The sequence below is a fragment of the Girardinichthys multiradiatus genome, chromosome 12 (genome assembly GCF_021462225.1).
Source record: "Girardinichthys multiradiatus isolate DD_20200921_A chromosome 12, DD_fGirMul_XY1, whole genome shotgun sequence".
Lineage (NCBI taxonomy): Eukaryota > Metazoa > Chordata > Actinopteri > Cyprinodontiformes > Goodeidae > Girardinichthys > Girardinichthys multiradiatus.
The window spans coordinates 20,676,854-20,698,969 of NC_061805.1; the positions used below are offsets into that span (position 1 = coordinate 20,676,854).

General features: G+C 40.7%; 1 protein-coding gene across 1 annotated transcript; it reads left to right on the plus strand.

Moving 5' to 3' along the window:
- The first annotated feature begins 6,855 nt into the window (after positions 1-6,855).
- Positions 6,856-16,980, plus strand: ykt6 (YKT6 v-SNARE homolog (S. cerevisiae)). The gene is made up of 8 exons (XM_047382215.1): positions 6,856-7,102; positions 7,381-7,533; positions 10,313-10,395; positions 10,958-11,058; positions 11,138-11,242; positions 11,471-11,536; positions 15,327-15,428; positions 15,520-16,980. Exons 2-8 carry the CDS (start codon positions 7,430-7,432, stop codon positions 15,553-15,555), a joined length of 597 nt encoding a protein of 198 aa, XP_047238171.1. The 5' UTR covers positions 6,856-7,102; positions 7,381-7,429; the 3' UTR covers positions 15,556-16,980.
- The last annotated feature ends 5,136 nt before the right edge of the window (positions 16,981-22,116 follow it).

Here is a 22,116-nt window from a genome sequence, read left to right on the forward strand (position 1 = left end):
CAACCATCAGCGATCTCTCGTTGGAGTTTGAACTTTCCCAAATTTCTGCTTCTAATGATGATTTGCTTTGGAGTCCGTGCATGAAATGTAAAAAAAAAAAAAAAAATCTCTTATCCTTTAATAGGATATGGGCCAACCATTATGAGACCTTTATGTCCAGCTTTTGAGCTTAGGATTTACACGTTTACATTTCTGCTGTATTGTCAGTCAAATAAAATCACTTGGAAAGCAGGCAGACAAAGGCCTTATGTATTCTTCTCCATTCTCACAGGGATTTGCCTTCAAAAGCACAAGCACCCCTTCTTGAAGATATCAGACATCCACAAAAATCTGTTCAAGGAAGTAAAGAAATAAATGCAGATGTATCTTCATCCGTGTGCACAGGCTACATTACATAAAAAATAAATCCTTTTCTTCTTTCTTCATTCTCGTTCCAGTTAGTCTCCATGTGCTGAAGTGCCATAGCTTTCAGTTAAAAAAGAGAAATATCAACCAGACCCTTCATTCCACAGATAATACAGGCATGATTAAAAAAAAGATGTATATATATTTAAGGGACTAAAAAAATAAGATAACAAGCAAACCTCCCATTTGTGGCTGAACTCCTCACTAATTGTAATGTTTCAGTTTCTTAAACTAGCGCAAGTTCTTGGAAACACACTTCCTTTCTTTCCTCTGGTGTGGCTGATCCAACAGATGCACCCAAAGGCTTAACGGTTTCCACGTTGTGTTGCCTGGGAAATTACCGACAGGGACACTTGTGACATGGAAAACATTTACTTACCCCTAGGTTAAGTGGCCAGGAGGAAATTGTTAAATGGAGCAAGATTACCACAGGCAACATCAATTGAAAGGACCATGTTTTGGTTGAAGAAACAGCTGGTTGACTAACAAAAAAATCTGTCTCAACCCAAAAATAATTAATTAATTGAACAAAGTGAATCAGTAATAGTACATTAAAATAAACAATTACATATATTATTTATTAATGTTATTTTATACAGTATTTGGTTTTAAACTAGCTTCAATTTCATTATATTTTGCCTCTAAGGAGCTAAATTTATTTCAGTCCTTAAAAGTGGTTTTGATCAACAGCTTTGCAGGTTTTCTGAAGGTCTTTCAAAATAGGACTTTGGTTTCTTTTTGGCCTATTTTCTGAGGAATGCCGTTTTCAACTTGTTAGGGCTTGGGAGATATAGGACTCCAGAATGCAGACCAGAAGGCAGCATGATGGTAAGTGCCAAAGAGTTAATAACAAAAAACTCACTCACTACAGGAGGCAGGAACAAAACAAACGGGCAGGCAAGACAGGCATGACATGTTAAAAAAACAAGACTTGGTTTGAGAATGTTTCCACGAAGAACAACTGAACAGGAGTGTATATGTGGAAAGTAAACCCGGTGGAGCTAGGAGACAGATTAGTTTGGGCAGGTGAACCAAATAAACTTAATTGACAGACAGAACAAAACGTGGCTGCAGCAAAAACAGAGACTCTTGAACACAAACTAACAGAAACTAGAAAAAACATGAAGCAAAAGCATAACCAGATCCAAAAACCAAACTTGACAAAACATGAACAAGATGACAAAACTAAAGCATCACCAGGAAAATAACAGAAGCATGATTCAAAATCTAAGAAGAATAATAACAAAAGAACGAGTCAAAACCTTAACTGTGAAAAACATAAGAAAAAACCAGAAACCAAAAACCAAATCATAACACAACTAATATATTTTTCTGTCAAAACACATTTTTATCTCTGTCAAACTTTGTTATCTTTGGTATTTTTAAAATTCTCAGTGAACAAAATTTGAACAAATTATGTATTTGTTACAAGCTTCTAGTAAAGTATCTAAAATCTGATCAGTGCAGACACGATACTGGTTTATCACTTGAGTTCACAAGGCAGTTCATGCCTGAATAATTCAAAGGTCAGAAAATTCAGAGGTCTAATAAATAATAAAGCGTTGCCCTGGACTGACAATTAAAAAAAGGAGCAGCCAAGGTTCAAATAAAAGCATTAAAATGTATTTTGAAGGTTTGACAAAATGATACTCAAGACCATTTCAGAACATTTCAAGAAAGTCAAAGGGAAAGTCAAAGGCATATGGGATGAGTAAAGACGTTAAAAATATTGCATCATCTGAAAATCTTTGCTGAAAGATGATTACCCAAAGGACCCACTTATAGTTGGCTTTAAGTTCCTCATAGAAGCAGATATCACTTACTACTAGAACCATGCTGATAAATTACTTGAAGCATTTTACTCACTCTATATGTTGATGATATGTTAAGACTAATGCAGAAAGAGGCATGTACAGGCACAGAACATAAATTTTAGGGCTTATCCTCTTATTAAACCCTAAGGGGTTTTAGAGCAGTTTCCGCCTGAAAATTGCATACCTTAAATAAATCAAGTATAGCTCCACAGTTATAAGGCCTACATGCAAACTTCTGGTACCAGTTTAAAGATAAGACTTTAAAAAAAAAATTTCCAGTGGAACCACAATTGTAACTGTTTCTATGTCTGATTTATTTGTGATTAAACACTGAAAAAATAAACATTTTTGAGCCTCGCCAAAAGTTTTTTCTAAATCAACAATGCAAAACACTATGGAAATCCTTTGCAATTCCTAGGAGAAACCCCAGGTTGCATTCATCTTAATCTTCACTATAACTGTAGCAAACTTGGACTGAATAAGTTGAAGCATGTATGCAATGTGCCAGGCGGAAATAGCAGTTAGGCACCTCATAAAATGGAAATAAATGGGAATCTGGTCAAATAAAACTATTGATTTCCATTGTAGGAGTCTTTCTGCATATGACATAGCCTTTTGTCATGACATTTACTCTGTGTATTATCAAAATGTACAGTTGCAAACATAACTGGAAGCTAGCAGAGTAGCACGCAAGCTAGCAGCCAGCGGACAGCAACCAACAGACTGTAATGTGCAAGCGAATTACTTCACCAGAGAAGGTGCTAGAAAGACATTATGCCTTGTTAGAAAGGTGAGTGTCTCTAGTTTGTTATGATATGAGACATGTGGGGCATGCTGCAAAGAAGGGTGCTTTTTGTACCATTTTGTTTACAGAGTCAGCAATGTCTGAGGGACCTTAAAATGATATTGCCTGTGTTGAAGTTCAAAACTAAAAAGTATTCATGCAAAACTCATTTGGGGAATTATATTGTGAAGATTAAAACCTCCTCTTGTGATATATTTAAGAAAAGAAAAATGGTGGAGTTTTATAGACTGCCAAAAGGGGGCGTGGTCTAACTTAAGAGTTAGGTGAGTAAATCATTAAAAAATGATTTCTTACTTATTTGCCAGTCCATTTTTTTTTAAAATCTACTCAAATATTTTAACTAATTTACCACCCAGATGTAAAACTCTGCAAATTATAAGTTACAAGTAGGACCAACTGATGCCAGAAGATAGCAGTGCAGTAATGTAAAGTTTGTTGTGGGACCTAGTGTCAGTCTTGAAAGAAAAGAACAACAAAACATTTGTTTTAAGACATTAAGTTTGGTGCCTGTTTCATCATGGCTGTTTCCCAAAAACAATATTGACTTTTACTTTATAGTGAAGGAAAAAAACAGAAAACCCTTAGAATAAATAGAACTGTAAAACAGTACCAAATAACTCCTATTTGCAGCTAATTTCAGATATGTTTTTGATGGTCCAAAATAATTAAATCTCCACGAGTTAGCAGGTGTTTTCATATTTTCTGTAAAGTTATTCTATATATGCTGAAAATTATATAATGTTAAAACAATTTTTGTTTCTTATTGATATACTTATTTCTGGCCCAATAAAAATTAGCTTAATTTTGAAAGGTAATTTTATCTTTATCTTTTTATGATGTACTAAGCACAGTGGAACTGCTGGAGAATGGCAACAACCCATTCATTCATTCATTTGTGACAATTTCAACACTGAGGAGGTATCACAATTCTAGTTTTGACAGGTTTGGCAGTTTTATGAAAAATAAATAGTATTTATTTTATTTTGTTACATTTTGATTTGTGTTTACATACTCTAATTTGGTAGGTGGGGCTGTCATCTGTTATTGCAATCTACCCCAAAACCCAAAGGGGAAGAGGAGTTTCAGTTCCTTTTTCATTGAAAAAACCTTTGATTACAAATACAAAGAACAGAGCACAGAATATGTAACAAAGTATGCCAGGGGGATAGGCTTCTACAATCAATACATTTAGTACAAATTAAAAAAAAAGAATAGTCATTCACAATATTCTTGTCCTACAGCATTCATGTGTGTTTACAGCTTTTTTCTCTTCTTTCTCTTAGAAATAGCAGATAAATATAATTTTATTTCCTTAACCAAAACTGAAAAAAGGTGAAGATGATGAAAATGTACATTTGAAATTTGCCAAATAATATAATTGGATTAATTGCCATTCCTCTGTTTATATTAATATTCTCTCCATGAAAACCATGATTAGTGTGCTATGACCTTACTGAAAATTTTGTATCAATATTACAAATTATTAAGTTAATACATTCCTTTCAAGATTTCTGTGTGATATGACAATTCCAATTTTTTGCTTATTTCTGGGTGCTCTTTGCAACATTTACAGTTGGGGTCAATTGCTTACATACAGTGCCTTGCGAAAGTATTCGGCCCCCTTGAACTTTTCAACCTTTTTCCACATTTCAGGCTTCAAACATAAAGATATAAAATTCTAATTTTTTGTGAATAATCAACAACAAATGGGATACAATCGTGTAGTTGAATGAAATTTATTGGATGTGTCAAACGTTTTTAACAAATAAAAAACTGAAAAGTGGGGCTTGCAATATTATTCGGCCCCTTTACTTTCAGTGCAGCAAACTCACTCCAGAAGTTCAGTGAGGATCTCTGAATGATCCAATGTTGTCCCAAATGACTGATGATGATAAATAGAATCCACCTGTGTGTCATCAAGTCTCCGTATAAATGCACCTGCTCTGTGATAGTCTCAGGGTTCTGTTCAAAGCACAGAGAGCATCATGAAGACCAAGGAACACACCAGGCAGGTCCGAGATACTGTTGTGGAGAAGTTTAAAGCCGGATTTGGATACAAAAAGATTTCCCAAGCTTTAAACATCCCAAGGAGCACTGTGCAAGCAATCATATTGAAATGGAAGGAGTATCAGGCCACTGCAAATGTACCAAGACCCGGCCGTCCCTCTAAACTCTCATCTCGAACAAGGAGAAGACTGATCAGAGATGCAGCCAAGAGGCCCATGATCACTCTGGATGAACTGCAGAGATCTACAGCTGAGGTGGGAGAGTCTGTCCATAGGACAACAATCAGTCGTACACTGCACAAATCTGGCCTTTATTGAAGAGTGGAAGGAAGAAAGCCATTTCTCAAAGATATCCATAAAAAGTCTCGTTTAAAGTTTACCACAAGCCACCTGGGAGACACTCCAAACATGTGGAAGAAGGTGCTCTGGTCAGATGAAACCAAAATCTAACTGTTTGGCCACAATGCAAAACGATATGTTTGGCGTAAAAGCAACACAGCTCATCACCCTGAACACACCATCCCCACTGTCAAACATGGTGGTGGCAGCAGCATGGTTTGGGCCTGCTTTTCGTCAGCAGGAACAGGGAAGATGGTCAAAATTGATGGGAAGATGGATGGGGCCAAATACAGGACCATTCTGGAAGAAAACCTGTTGGAGTCTGCAAGAGACCTGAGACTGGGATGGAGATTTATCTTCCAACAAGACAATGATCCAAAACATAAAGCCAAATCTACAATGGAATGGTTCACAAATAAACGTATCCAGGTGTTGGAATGGCCAAGTCAAAGTCCAGACCTGAATCCAATCGAGAATCTGTGGAAAGAGCTGAAGACTGCTGTTCACGAACGCTCTCTATCCAACCTCACTGAACTTCAGCTGTTTTGCAAGGAAGAATGGGCAAGAATTTCAGTCTCTTGATGTGCAAAACTGATAGAGACATACCCCAAGACTTGCAGCTGTAATTGCAGCAAAGGGTGGCGCTACAAAGTATTAACACATGGGGGCCAAATAATATTGCACGACCCACTTTTCAGTTTTTTATTTGTTAAAAAAGTTTGACACATCCAATAAATTTCATTCCACTTTACGATTGTGTCCCACTTGTTGATTCTTCTCAAAAAATTAGAATTTTATATCTTGCCTGAAATGTGGCAAGAGGTTGAAAAGTTCAAGGGGGCAGAATACTTTCGCAAGGCACTGTATATTTTATCATGAACTGACTTTGTGTAACAGTTTAAAAGAAACAACTCTCATTTTGTTGTTTATCAAAAAATTCTGATGAAGTGTCCACCCCTTTTTCCACAGTGTATCCGGTACAAAGTTTTTCAAACAGAAAACAGCTAAAGGTACAGAAATAATATCTTATTGAAACAGAGCATGCATAATTTTGTTAGTTTTACAGAAGAAAAACATGTTTTATAAACGGTGGCGTCAATTACATTTAACAAGGATTTATCTTCATCAACATCATTATTTCTAAAGAGTTCACATATTCCATTAGTTACAACATCAAACAAACACATTATCATATTCTTTAGGAGATACAGGAAGGTTATACTTGAGGCTGAATTAATTATAATTTAGTAAACATCAATTTTTGTTAAACAGCTGACCGACAAGAATGCTTTACTTGTTGAAAGGATGAATTTACCTGTGTCCAGTTAAATAAATTCTGAGGAGAAAAATAATGTTTATATATAAGTGCCTATGAAAGAAGTCCTTGTGAAATGCAGTTTTACTGGTATTTTTAGTTCCTTGTCCATTCTGGTTCACGCTCCAATTCAGATAGGTGGCGGTAATAGGGACCAAAAGCTGTTTGTCGACCGCCAAAAAACCGAAGAAGAAGAAAGAGGGGAAGCCGAAACTGTGATGCGTTTGTTTCCACCGAGTCAACTCTCTAAAGGATTGTCTGACTACTGAACTTCTAATTCAGCTGCTGAGCTGAAGATAATTACTTTGTGATTTGGTCGCTGTTAATTTGTTCTACCTTTCCGAGAGGTTTAGTTGTTGCGTCAGTCGGTTGGGTTGTTTTGACGGGAATTCAGGAGGTTTTGCTGCTGTTTTATCCGGTAAGTTAGCTCGGGCCTCACAACATATAGCATCTCTGGCTAGCTAGTTCAACTGGATATTAAGAAAACGTGTTTATGAAGTTAAAGTACCTTTTTTAAGGTTGTCAAAAGTATGCGTGGGTCACTGTCAGCTACAGCGGGGAAACCCAGCAGGCAGTAAACACTGTTCCAGCTGTCAGCTCGGAGGCTACTTTCGCTTGTGTTTTAACCTGTCTCCTGTAGCTGAGCTGGCTTGGAGATAAAATGCTCTCATGTGATCCTCCTTGTGTCGTGTGTAGACCACCGTGTCCGCTGTGACTCCCTAACCAGACCTGATCCGGCGGCGTCATGAAGCTCTACAGCCTTAGCGTCCTCTACAAAGGATCGACCAAAGCCAACCTGCTCAAAGCGGCCTATGACCTGTCCTCCTTCAGCTTCTTTCAGCGCTCCAGGTGAGCCTCACTGACCGGCTTCCTATGATCAAATGAAATGAGTGGAAAGTCCTTCTTATTTTTTTTCTGGGTCTCCAAGTATCGAGGGATAATATATAACATAGATAAGGATGATTGTATTTTCTATGTAAAAGTTGTATTTAAAGCACCTTTTGAAGGACTCCAGGATCATGTAGGTTTAAGAACCTGTATAAATGTAATATATTTTTAAATCAAAATAATGCTTTTGAGTCCAATAAATTAGATTATGCCTCCAGATGTGAAACTCTAAATGTTGAATACACAAAACAAGTTAGAGGATATATTTTATATCTTACATTAAAATAAATTTGTCAGATTACTGAATTTTTAAAAGACTGGAACTTTCTTTTGGTGTCTGAAGCCAGACTGAAATTCTACCGGAGTTGCATAAAAATGAAAGGACACTATCAAAAACTTCTTCCATAACTAATCCAATGACAGTTGCGTGTAAAAAAGTAAAACATAGTCATGTGTTTTGTGTAAAGTTGTTTTTTCATGGTGTTTGGAGTGTATAGACAATGAAGTCCCCCTCCTGTTTTAAGATTTAAGGTACGTAAATACACTGCTCAAACAAATTAAAGGAACAGGTTTTAACAATGAATTAAGTCAAACTTCTAAAACATTGATCTGGTCAGTTCAGTACTAGAGGGGTTGTTAATCAGTGTCAGCTGTTTTGGTGTTGATGAAATTAACAACAGGGGTAATGAGATTTTAGCAAATTGGACTAGCCTGCTGCATCAATTCAGTTTAAATTTGTTTGTGACTTTGGATTTAGTCCTCGTACTTGTACTCGTCGTGGGGACAGCAGAGACGCCCAGACGTCCCTCTCCCCAGACACCTCCTCCAGCTCCTCCGGGGGGAGCCCAAGGCGTTCCCAGGCCAGTCGAGAGACATAGTCCCTCCAGCGTGTCCTTGGCCGTCCCCTGGGGCTCCTCCCGGTGGGACGTGCCTGGAACACCTCCCGAGGAAGGCGTCCAGGAGGCATCCGGTATAGATGCCTGAGCCACCTCAACTGGCTCCTCTCGATGTGGAGGAGCAGTGGCTCTGCTCCGAGCTCCTCCCGGATGGCCGAGCTCCTCACCCTATCTCTAAGGGAGTGCCCGGCCACCCTACGGAGGAAGATCATTTCAGCCGCTTGTATCCGGGATCTCGTTCTTTCAGTCATGACCCAAAGTTCATAGCCATAGGTGAGGGTAGGAACGTAGACCGACCAGTAAATTGAGAGCTTTACTTTTCGGCTCAGCCCCCATTACTGTGGCAGCCGCACCGATCCGTCTGTCGATCTCCCGCTCCATTCTTCTCTCACTCGTGAACAAGACCCCGAGATACTTAAACTCCTCCACTTGAGGCAGAAACTCCCCTCCAACCTCAAGAGGATAAGCCACCCTTTTCCGGTCGAGTACCATGGCCTCAGACTTGGAGGAGCTGATCTCCATCCCAGCCGCTTCACACTCGGCTGCGAACCGCCCCAGTTCATGCTGTAGGTCTTGGCTAGAGGGGGCCAGCAGGACCACGTCATCTGCAAAAAAGAGAGACGAAATCCACTGGTCCCCAAACCAGACCCCCTCTGGCCCTTGGCTGCGCCTAGAAATCCTGTCCATAAAAGTTATGAACAGGACCGGTGATAAAGGGCAGCCCTGCCAGAGTCCAACATGCACCAGGAACAGGTCCGACTTAGTGCTGACTTAGTGCCGACCAAACTCCTGCTCCGCTTGTACAAAGACCGGATGGCCCCTAATAAAGGGCCCCCGACTCTATACTCCTGGAGCACCCCCCACAGGGCATCATGAGGGACACAGTCGAATGCCTTCTCCAGGTCCACAAAACACATGTGGACCGGTTGGGCAAACTCCCATGAACCCTCGAGTACCCTGTAGAGGGTATAGAGCTGGTCCAGTGGGACGAAAACCACACTGCTCCTCCTGAAGCAGAGATTCAACTATCAGCTGGACTCTCCTCTCCAATACCCTGGCGTAGGCCTTACCAGGGAGGCTGAGGAGTGTGATCCCCCTGTAGTTGGAACACACCCTCCGGTCACCCTTCTTATGAAGGGGGACCACCACCCCAGTCTGCCAGTCCAGATGCACTGTCCCCGACCGCCACGCAATGTTGAAGAGGCGTGTCAACCATGACAGCCCTACAACATCCAAAGACTTGAGGTACTCAGGGTGGATCTCATCCACCCCCTGCCACCGCCCTGGATTAAGCCCTTTGTTGCTTAATTTTCACTTTCATCAAATGATGCGGCATCCTTTTGTTCATAACACATTACCTGTACTATATCAGTATGATTATCCAGCTTTATTTCTTTTTTCTATTTGAGATCTGATGTGTTTTTTTAAATCAACCCTTTAATTTTTTTGAACAGTGTTCATATGCAGCAAGAGCAGAAAATCTTGGTCTTTTACTTGAGGTGGCAAGAAGAACAAAGTTCTGTCTGGCCTGGACATTTCATACTTCACAGGAAAATGAAGTGCAGAAACCCTGGGAGTCCCTCAATGGGCAGCATGCATAGAATAAAGCGGTTGGACCCCACACACAAAACGTTCTATTCAGAGGAGAACCAACTACAAGACCTGTCAAAGCAGGGTTACAAGAACAGAAGGATGTCAGTTTGATCTTGCATGCCTAGGAGACAAAAAACAATATGTTCTTGCACAGTTTGTTTCGACATTTACTGTAAATTGGTTGAAAATTTTTCTATCTACAATAAATTTTGTCTCTTTTTCTTTATCCAAATCCTCTTTTGTACATTTAGTGTTCAGGAATTCATGACCTTCACCAGTGCCTTGATTGTGGAGCGAACATCTGTCGGAACCCGTGCCTCTGTCAAAGAACAAGGTAAAACTGGGTTTAATACTTTAATGAATTTGTCTTATTTTGCAGTGTGGCACTTTCAAACTTGCATTACTTGATCTCATTCTGCTGATTTGTATTGCAATGTGAGAAAGTGCAGACATTTTTGAAAACGCAAATGAAAAGTCGCGGATGGGTAAATGGATGTTTATTTTTATTTCTTTATTTTATTTGAATTCATTTTTTTTGTTCTCTACTGAACAGTTTACTTCAGCAAAACTATTAAATAATTTGTAATCAAATACCTGTCAGATGCACTGTAACCTTTCTTTAAATGTACTTTTATCTCTTACATTCCTTTGTTTCAGTTTTCTCCCTCATTGCCCAATCATTTGCTCTGTTTACATTCCTTTGTTTGTTTTTCCTTTTTCAGTCCTGTATGAGTTGTCTTATTGACGCACATAAAGGAGGCTGTTTTCCAGAGTCAATATGAAACAGTTTTTTGAATAATATTTCAGAACTCCTTGAAATTGCCTGAGGAAGAACGCAGTCTATAAATTACTTCCGTTCCTCTTGGTTACTTGTCATTTTTGATATATTTTTGCAGAGTATCTTTGCCATGTGTATGTGAGAAATGACAACTTGAGTGCCGTGGTGATCTCAGACACTGAATACCCACAGAGGGTCTGCTTCACTCTTCTCGACAAGGTGAGTATGGAAACAAAGCACAGTTTTGTATCATTTTGCTCTAAATTGTATTTCTTTAAAATTGTATATTGGTTTGAAGGTATTAGAAGAGTTTTCCAGGCAAGTGGACAGTATAGATTGGCCGTCCGGTAACCCTGACACTGTAAGCTACAAAAGTCTGGACATTCACCTTTCAAAATACCAGGTAGGTTTATCCTTTAGTTTGGACATTCTAAGCTAAAATCAGTTTGAGTTTGAGAATCCTATTATATTTAAAGGATAATTTCACTTGACAACATCTGCTCATCTTCTTTTTCTCAAAGATAAAAATGAATCCTTAAAAGACAAATCAAATCATTTTTGGGTTTTTCACAACATGATGTTATAGCTGTAACCTGTCAGCTGGTTGTTTTCTAACTTTGTTTTACTTCAGAACCCCAGAGAAGCAGATGCGATGACCAAAGTACAGGCAGAGCTGGATGAGACGAAGATCATTTTGGTAAACCACCTTTCAGTGTTTCTAAATACATTTGAAAAGTATGTTGATGACTCAGTTTGTTTAGGCATTAGAATCTTGCTCAGTTTTGTTTAATTTGTTGAATATGTAAAGCAAACTGAGATGCTGAATTGTAAATGTTCCTCTAATAAGGTTTAACAGAGACGACCACTTCCTTTCTGCCAGGTTGTTTGAGCACTGTAATAAGATTGATGACTGGGTTGCATAATCAGCAACTAAGATTGGAAACATTCAGGGTATCCTTAGCTGTGCCAATGGAAATTGATTAAGAACAAAATCAAATCAAATTTTATGGGAAATATTTGGATACTAGCTTTAGGTTTCAAGTACTTTTTGATCAGCATCCTCTAGCATTTAAAGGCTTTAAAGCTTTTTTAAGGTTATATAAAAACTCACTCTGAATTTGTTACATCTGTGTTGAATTTTAAGGTCCAGAGTGGATTTTGCAAATTAAATCTGTTGAAGAGCACCGATGCTCCCTGAAACCTTTGCTAATTTGTTGAAGCTGCTGTCTGAATTACTGTAGACGGCCAACAATAAAAGTAGAGGACATTACAGCTGAACTAGCATACCAGTGGGTCAGTTTAGACATTTCATCATGGTTTTAGTATTTTGCTTTCTACTTTGTATGGTAAGTTTATTTGGACTATAAATCTACCTACCTTATCTGGGATGGACCAAAATTAATATTTTAATGATTTTGCACAAAACAAAAATTGATCAGGATCAGGGTGGTTTGGATAATACTCACCCAAAAAGCTCTTTTGCATATACGAAATGAAAAAAATCAAAGCATGACATAACCAGACAAAAATAAATTCAGGTATGGTTCCTTTAAGGGGTTGAAGAAAATGTGTGAATATTTGTTTTGCATGCTGAGGATTGAGGCTAATAACGGCTTTTTAAAAAACCTGAAAAAGATTTGGCAGTCGTGGTTAACAGCATTTATTTGTGTCTAGGGTAGGGCTGAAACAATCAGATTAATCGACTATTGAAATAATTGTCAACTAATTTAGCAATCGAATAATTGTTATCTAGAGTATACAGACTGTAAAACATGCCATTGGTTGAAGGAACAATCCAATCAGGGCAATAATTGAGCAAAGATTGTGCAAAAAAAAAATTTTGCATTGAAGATGGAAAACCTTCTTTGTCTGTAAATATGATCTATTTAGAACTCCTGAAGTAACATAGCTTTAGCTTCACCTGGTTCAAATTATGTAAAAAATAAACTATTTAGCACCTTTTGGTATCTGATTATTAATCGAATAAATAGTCGACAGATTACTCGATTTGCAAAATAATAGCTAGCTCCAGCCCTAGTCCAGGGGACTCAGGTGGTACACAAAATGGGCCACAGGGGTTATATTATAAATAACATAACTAATATAAATATAAGGTGTAGATAGTCTGTATGGTCAGTCACATTGTTTTGATCAGTTGTAATGTCTGTTGTTGCCAAAAGGGGTCCTACGCAGTCTGGGAAAAGGCTGGAATTTGCCTTTGTTTTCCAGGTCTGTATGGACAAAAGGACTGTTACCATTTTCTATAGGACAGAAACCTAATAATAATTCTAACAATATCCGATAAATGAAGTGGATTCTACACCAATTTGAATTTTAATTACAGATTTATAATAGCTTTATCTTTGATTTGACAAATGTTTTATGGATTTACAGCTTTTTTTTTTAAAAACAAAACAATATAAATAATATTTACACAAGCAGCATCTCTTTCTGTAACTAATTTTAGATCTTTTACTTCTGATTATGTTTTACTTTTTAGATGCAACTGTTTGATTAGTTATGGAAGAAGTTTTCCTGTAGAAGTTCATTCTGGCTTCAGGCACATTTGGATAAAAGACTTAGATATAAATAGACCAGCTGGCTAATCTCGAGAGCAAGCTCCAGCAAAACAATATCAGAGATGTGTGGACAGGGATGAAGAAGATCACAGGCTTCAAGCAGAAGGATGATCAGACCGATGGACGTCTGGACAGAGGCAATGAACTGAACACATTCTTCAATAGGTTCAGTTCAGAAACAAGCTCAGCATCCTCCTCTCCTGCTCACAGCCAAACAGACATCCCACCTTCCTTTGACCCACAGGACCCACAGCTGTCCAGTAACACCTCACATTTTTTATCTTCCACCTCAGCCCTAGACCCTTCTGCTTCTACATGTTTGCCATCAACCATATCATTAGATGCTGATGCTTCCTTTGCTTCCCCCTTCCACCTGTGTGTCTCAAGAAGTCAGGTGAAGAGACAACTGGAGAGACTGAATAGGAATAAGGCTGCAGGTCCAGATCATGTCAGCCCTAGAGTCCTGAAGGCCTGTGCAGAGCAGCTCTGTGGGATTCTGCAGCACCTCTTCAACCTTAGCCTGGCCCAGAAGAAGGTTCCACTGTTGTGGAAGACCTCCTTTCTTGTTCTGGTACCAAAGAAAACTCACCCATCAGTCCTCAATGACTATAGACCTGTTGCCCTGACATCTCACATCATGAAGGTCCTAGAGAGACTCCTGTTGGCCCACCTGAGTAAGCAAACAGTAAACCATCAGGACCCCCTTCAGTTTGCTTATCGCTGTGGAGTTGGAGTTGAAGATGCCATCATACACCTGCTTCAACAAACCCACTGTCATCTGGACAAAGCCAGCAGCACTGTGAGGATCATGTTCTTTGATTTCTCCAGTGCATTTAATACAATCCAACCTGATTTGCTTTGTCAGAAACTCCAGAAGACTCGGGTGGAGGCCTCAACAATCTCCTGGATCAAAGACTACCTGACAAACAGACCACAGTTTGTGAGACTGAAGGGTTATGAGTCTAACCAGGTAGTCAGCAGCACAGGAGCACCACAGGGGACTGTACTCTCACCATTCGTTTTCACTCTGTACACCTCAGACTTCCAGTACAAGACAGACTCCTGTCATCTGCATAAATACTCAGATGATTCTGCAGTTGTGGGGTGGATCAGAGATGGACAAGAAGCTGAGTACAGGAAGGTGGTGGACCGCTTTGTGGCATGGTGTGGAAACAATCATCTCATTTTGAACGTGACTAAAACAAAGGAGATGATTGTAGATTTTAAGAGAAACAGGAATAAGTCAAAAACTATTTCCATCATGGGAGAAGAAGTGGAGGTGATGGAGGAGTATAAATACCTCTGTGTTCACCTGGACAACAGACTGGAGTGGAGATGCAACTGTGAAACTGTCTACAAGAAGGGACAGAGCAGACTGTACTTCTTGAGGAAGCTTAGGTCCTTTGGTGTTTGCAGCAAGATGCTGCATATCTTCTATAAGTCTGTTGTGGAAAGTGTGATCTCTTCTACCATCATCTGCTGGGGAAGCAGCATCAGAGCCAGGGACTTAAAAAAGCTCAACAAGCTGATAAAGAAGGCTGGCTCTGTTCTGGGGACTCCTCTGGAACCTCTGGAGATCATTGTGGAAAGAAGGATTCTTCATAAAATGAAGAACATTATGGAGAACCCTGAGCATCCTCTTCATGAGACTGTCCTACAACAACAGAGTGTCTTCAGTCAGAGGCTTCTTCAGATCTGCTGTAAGACGGAGCGCTACAGGAGATCCTTCCTGCCCACAGCCATCAGCATCTACAACGGCTCTTTGAAGAAACCTATATAATGAGCTATAACAACATTTAATTTCCCTTTGGGATTAATAAAGTATTTTTGAATTGAATTGATAAACTCCTTATGACTCAAAATCTTTGTCCTCCACTATTTCATGAAGAAACGCTTTGTCTTCTGCAGCACAACACCATGGAGAGTCTGTTGGAAAGAGGAGAGAAACTGGATGATCTGGTGGCAAAGTCTGAGGTCCTGGGAAACCAGTCTAAAGCCTTCTACAAGACTGTAAATATGGATTATTCACCCCTAAAATTAAACTGATTCCTTCAAGTTGATGCTGCTACAATAAATGTTGCGGTTTTTGTTACTATTTCAGGCACGGAAACAGAACTCCTGCTGTGAGATTATGTGATGCTGCTGCCTCGTCCTTGTGGAAACGTCTCTCCGGCTTTCTGCTTTTCCTACAACCCCCATCATGCACCAACGGCGAGCTCTCCACCAGGACGCTGTGTTAATCCCAGATGGGGAGCAGGATAAAGGAGGGCCTGTTTTAAGTGGGACTTCTGTGTTATGGGTGTGAAGGACTGACGGGGATTAGTGGGAGGAAGTAACAGTTTTAAATCATGCTTAAAACCTTATAAAACGTGAACATCTGTGTGGTGTTTCTGGCCAACTGAGAATATTTTAGCGTGACGTCAAGTACTGCCGGTGTGTTGTTAGAACGTCTTCAAACCATTTACTGTTATTCAGGTTGGATCCAAACTTGATATCTTGATCTCTTAAACTTATTGGCAGCGTATTAACCACACATGTGCTTTTACTTCAAGGCAACTGACAAAATCTCATATATTCAACATGTCAAAACTGGTTTTCTTGTAGCTAGAACCATATATATCCAGCAGGGGCTCTCTTTATGTACTATAACAGCAGTTGGCCTCTTGAAGATGTTATATCGCAACTTTTCAGACTTTTACGGGAATTTTTAAACCTCTTTGCTTTGCTACATTTTGCTGCTTAACTGCCTTTTTCTGTCTGATTCTAAGTGAAGTCCTGAGCATTCCTGCCTGGCTGATTGTGTTGTGTTATTACTCAAAGCTGAAGAAGGATAGATTTGTTGTCAAACATACAAAAATCCCTGAGCATGTTCATCATTCTGATAACATGTCATTTTGTTTTGGATAACAGATTTCTGCCTGCTCAGAAAAAGCTACACTCCAGGGCTCTTCTGTACCTCTGAAAACATGGATCAGTCACTGACATCTTATATAGTAGCCCATCCCACTGTCATTTAGTCACTCCACTGCTCACTTTAATTTACTACAAACAAAGTTTGCTTCATATTTAAATCAAATTGAGTAGAAAGATAATTTCTGATGAGTCCAAAATTAAGCTTTGCATTTGGTTCTGTATTTTAGATGTTCTCTGAACTGTGTGTACAGTACATTTGTGATCTAACGTCTAGCTGCGGTCTGTGTTGATTCTGAGTGCCTGTGTGATTGTGCATATTGACAGGCACGTCTGTGCAGTCTGATGTTGCTTTTTCCGCTTTTACAGTGTAAACTTTGATGCACTATGTGCGGACTGTTGCTGCGTGTCTCTTTTTAGTGTGGAGAGAAAAGCTGAAAATGTTTCTCACAAAGAACACTTAATTAAACTCTAACTTGATGCTTTTTCTTTTCATTGGCATGATGCCTGTCCAGTGTTTCTTGTGTTTCTCAGATCTTTGATTTAGTCTTTTGAAAACACTTTTCTGGTTTTATACTGTAAAGCCCAGTTCAGTGGCTGCTGTGTTGAACAGTATGGAGTAAATTGTATGCATTAAACGTATTGATCCAAATGTGAGCTTCACATTTAAAAAAAATTCTGTCTCTATTGGCACTAGTTTGTTAGTGCAGCATGAGCTTGTTATTGTTTGGAGAACACTTGGATAAAAATCATGTCTGGGTGGGCCATTTCATTTATAAAAGTGTTAAATATATTTACTACAGGAAATCAGCCCTTCAGATTTAACTTTTTTGAACTGTTGGCATGTGGTTATTGGAAAAAAAATGTGATCAGGTTTAATTAGTTGTCACCAGGGCTGGTTCTAGGCAAGCATATATGAGGGGGGCTGGCTTAAATTTGAAGGGCGCATCATCATCCGTACACATGCTCTGGCATGTTTAATGTTGTTAATTAGTGTTTTCTTTATGGGACTGGGGTAACCTATGGTGCTCTGCAATTTGCCAGACTGGACTGGCCCCCTCCCTGGACTGCCACCTTACCGTTGTGGAGGGGTTTGAGTGTCCCAGTGGTCCTTTAAGCTATGTTGTCAGGGGCTTTATGCCCCTGGTAGGGTCACCCAAGGCAAACAGGTCCTAAGTGAGGGATCAGACAAAGTGCAGCCCACAGACCCATGATGATTACCATAGATGGAAACGGTTTTCCCTCGCCCGGACGCGGGTCACCAGGGCACCACTCTAGAGGTGGGGCACACTGGCGAGCGCTTGGTGGCCGGGCTTTCACCCATGGAGCCCGACCGGGCACAGCCCGAAGAGGAAACGTAGGTCCCCCTTCCGATGGGCTCACCACCCATGGGAAGGGCCAAAGGGGTCGGGTGCAATGTGTTATGGGTGGTGGCTGAAGGCGGAGACCTTAGCGGTCTGATCCTTGGCTGCAGAAGCTGGCTCTTGGGACGTGGAATGTCACCTCTCTGATGGGGAAGGAGCCTGAGTTGGTGTGCGTATGTTGGGGTTCACCCCGGTGAACGAGAGGGTAGCCTCCTTCCGCCTACGGATGGGGGGATGGGTTCTGACTGTTTGTGCTTATGCACCAAACGGCAGTTCAGACTACCCCCCACCCATTTTGGAGTCCTTGGAGGGGGTGTTGGAGAGCGCCCCTCCCTTGTTCTGCTGAGGGACCTCAACACTCACGTTGGCAATGACAGTGAGACCTGGAGGGGTGTGGTTGGGAGGAGTGGCCCTCCCGTTCTGAACCCGAGTTGTGTTTTATTAGACTTCTGTGCTTGTCATGGATTGTCCATAACTAACACCATGTTCAAGCATAAGGGTGTCCATATGTGCTCTTGGCACTAGGACACCCTAGGCCGCAATTCAGTGATAGACTTTGTTGTCGTGTGTCAGAGTTAGACACACTAAACTCAGAGAAAGTATGCAATGAAGACACAAACAAGTCAAAATGATCTTTGGCTGGCCAGGGAGAGACAGTCCATTCTCTGAGGAGCTGCCCTGTGTCACAGCCCTTTATTAAAGAAAGAAAAAAAAAACACTCATGTTACAGCATCGTGGGTGTGGCTACACACAGTTTCACAAATGCTGACCTCAATTCGGGACGTTGTGGGTTGGTGGGCAGAGTATTTCGAAGACCTCTTCAATCCCACTGCCACGTCTTCCACTGAGGAAACGGAGCCTGGGGACATTGGGACGGACTCTCCAATTTCTGGTGCCGAGGTCACCGAGGTGATTAAAAAGCTCCTCGGTGGTAAGGCCCCAGGAGTGGATGAAATTCGCCCGGAGTTCCTTAAGGCTCTGGCTGTTGTAGGGTTGTGTTGGTTAACGCGACTCTGTAGCAACACTTGGACATCGGGGACAGTTCCACTGGATTGGCAGACCGGGGTGGTGGTCCCCCTATTCAAAAAGGGGGACCGTAGAGTATATTCCAACGATAGGGGAGTCACACTCTTAAGCCTCCCTGGTAAGGTCTATTCGGGGGTTCTGGAGAGGAGGGTCCGTCAGATAGTCAAACCTTGGATTCAGGAAGAGCAGTGTAGTTTTCGTCCGAGCCGTGGAACACTGGATCAGCTTTACACCCTCAGCAGGGTCCTGGAGGGTGCATGGGAGTTCGCCCAACCAGTCTACATGTGCTTTGTGGACTTGGAGAAGGCGTTCGACCGTGTCCCTCAGGGAGTCCTGTGGGGGGTACTCCGGGAGTATGGGGACCAGACCCTTTGATGCGGGCTGTTAGGTCCCTGTACGACCGGTGGCAGAGCTTGGTCCGCATTTCTGGCAGTAAGTCGGACTCATTTCCGGTGAAGGTCGGACTCCGCCTAGGTTACCCTTTGTCACCGATTCTGTTCATAAATTTTATGGACAGAATTTCTAGGCACAGCCAAGGTGCTGTTTTGGTGGCTGTAGGATTGCGTCTCTGCTTTTTGCAGATGATGAGGGCCTATTGGCTTTATCAGCTCATGATCTATAGCTCTCACTGGAGCAGTTTGCAGCCAAGTGTGAAGTGGCCGGGATGAGAATCAGTGCCTCCAAGTCCGAGGCCATGGTCCTGAGATGAAAAAGGGTAGAGTGCCTTCTCTGGGTCGGGGAGGAGGTCCTGCCTCAAGAGGAGGAGTTCAAGTATCTTGGGGTTTTGTTTATGAATGAGGGAAAGATCGATAGTGGGAGATCGATAAACGGATTGGTGGTGCGTCAGCAGTGATGCGGACGCTGTACCGGTCTGTCGTGGTGAAGAGAGACCGGAGTCAAAAGGCAAAGCTCTCGATTTACCGGTTGATCTACGTTCCACCATACTAATAAATTATTGTGGTCTAAAACCAGGTGTTTCAGTTTCATTGTCCAACCCCTGTAGAAGCTCGGTCATCCGTGAGGGACTCAGAGTAGAGCTGCATCTTCTCCACGTTGAGAAGAGCTAGTTGTGGTGGCTTGGGGATCTGGTTAGGATGCCTCCCTGGTGAGGTGTTCTGGGCACGTCCCACCGGAAGGAGGCCCAGAGGAAGACCCAGGACGCGCTGAAGGGACTCAGCTGGCCTGGGAATGCCTTGGGATTCCCCCAGACGAGCTGGCCCAAGTGGCTGGGGAGAGGAAAGTCTGGGTCTCTCTGCTTAGGCTGCTGCCCCCACGACCCGATCCCGGATAAGCGGAAGACGATGGATGGATGGATGGATTGATGGATGGATGGATGGACTGGTTTCCGCCCAGTTGGGCTTCTTTTGAACACATTTGGTGGGAAAAAAGTAGCTTTGGGCAGGTTGTCAAAATTTGGGCTGATTTTCACATTTTGAAGGGTTTTTAGAAATTATTCATGAGAAAATTCTATCAAAATAGTTTTCAATAGTTTTCAAACTAAAAACCTACACACCTCAAAATCTCAATGTTGTCGTTTTACTCATATCAAAAGTTCATTTATTTTGAAAAAGAGAACCTTACGAACTTGACGTCATCAATCAGTGATGATCAATGGTTAGTTAACTGTCATAGTGAAATTATATTAGTCAATTTTAAACACCCAAAATTCTGTTCAGAGTTCATCTAATATACATTGAGGTGCGGCCTTTACATTGTTAAGCTTTGACTTGATGTGGAGAGACAGCATCATGCTGAAGGGGGAAATACAAAAAATATCGAGAAAGAACCAGACCAACACCAAATCTCAATTGGATCTGGTGCTGGTCAGAACATTCAGAGACATTTTTGGAGGCAGGTGCTCAAGCCAAAACGGGCATCCATAAATGTATTTATAAAATAAAAATCTGGATATATTTATGCTTGTATAGCCTCGCTTTTCTTGGCTTTATGCTGCAACATTTGAAATAATGTTCTGCTATGCATCTTAATCAAATGAACCAGTTGAGAAAACAGTATATATTTGATTGTTTTCTGACAGAGTTGAAGCATTACACTAATAATATAAAAAAAATTTCGCCCCCTTGTGACATTTTTACGCCGTATAAAACGGCGTTTTCTCAATTTAAACAGGGCCGTGCCCACACTCTTTCTATCCAATACATTTAAACTCCAGCCACCCAATAAGAGAAGTAGAACTTCAGACCCCACTAAATCATAACACATCAACTGTGCTGAAAAGAGATCTGATGTTTTTTTCTGATTGATTTCATATATTCTGCAGCACTCAGTGTCATTGTTTGCTTCTGTAATCATCTCAATTTTAATTTGAATGTCTTTAAAGTCAAAAGCAGAGGAAAAAATACACAATTACTGTCCGAGACAAGTGAAGACCGACGTACAATTGTGAGATCCGAGTTGTAGCTATAATACTTTTCTCCTCCACCAGATGACACTCGCACGAGAGCAAGCCAACAGAAACGCTATCTGTGGACTTTGGTGGTTGTAATGTTTGGTTTACCTGCAGTTTGTTTTTTTGTAATTTAGTGCAGTCACACAAAATACATGAACCTGTAACAGGGGGACCTGGTTTACAAAACTGGCTAAAAATAGGTTATAGGGCATTGACATAATATTCTAAAGTATTGCTACATTTTATGCTTTAAACAACAGAATGAAACTTAGTAACCATATGCTTGAACCCATGAGATATAAATTTTTTAGAGTTTTGTTTTTGCTGTCTTTAAAACAAAAAAATAGATAGTGGGCCAAAAACACACGGGTCATATAGAAGTTACAAAAAACACCTGATGGAAAGCTGCCCTCTAAACAATAAGGAAGACATTTATCTTCAAAAGGAAAGCAAAAATGCTAAGTGTCTTTATTTAATTTTCCTACAAAAATGTACAGAGTGAAGTGATTAAACAGGAGTGAAAACTAAAAGGAAAATGTTTTTGTCAATGAGTATCTAGGAAACCTAAATATCACAAGCCAGGCCTGCTTATTGCTAAGGCAGAATACAGTCAACATGGACAACAGATTTTAAAGTGTCCAATAAATATAATGGGACTCCAGAACAGACGATCTGGTATCAAAAACACAAACCAATTGATATAAAAATATCAATCTAAAATTGAAAAACCAAATGCTACTCAATAGAACAGCCATTCTTGTTAAAGTCTGAATAATTCTGAATAAAATTGTGGCTTAAATGTACAAGTGAGGGACTACAATCAGGTCAATAAATATTAGGACATCGACTCAGTTCTCAACTTTTTGGCTCTATAAACCACCACCAGTGGCGTGCACAGACATTTTGGGGGGCAGGTGCTCAGGTGGAAAAAAAGGCCACCTTGTGCGGCACATGGAGCTATCGGTTGCCTTTGAAGTGTCAGATTTAT

What these genes read in the sequence shown, in the direction of transcription:
- ykt6 (XM_047382215.1), top strand. Translation starts at nt 7,430, where the DNA reads ATGAAGCTCTACAGCCTTAGCGTCCTCTACAAAGGATCGACCAAAGCC. An exon ending in GCTTCACTCTTCTCGACAAG is followed by an intron (nt 11,059 to 11,137) that starts GTGAGTATGGAA and finishes ATTGGTTTGAAG; the next exon opens with GTATTAGAAGAGTTTTCCAG. An exon ending in TTCACCTTTCAAAATACCAG is followed by an intron (nt 11,243 to 11,470) that starts GTAGGTTTATCC and finishes GTTTTACTTCAG; the next exon opens with AACCCCAGAGAAGCAGATGC.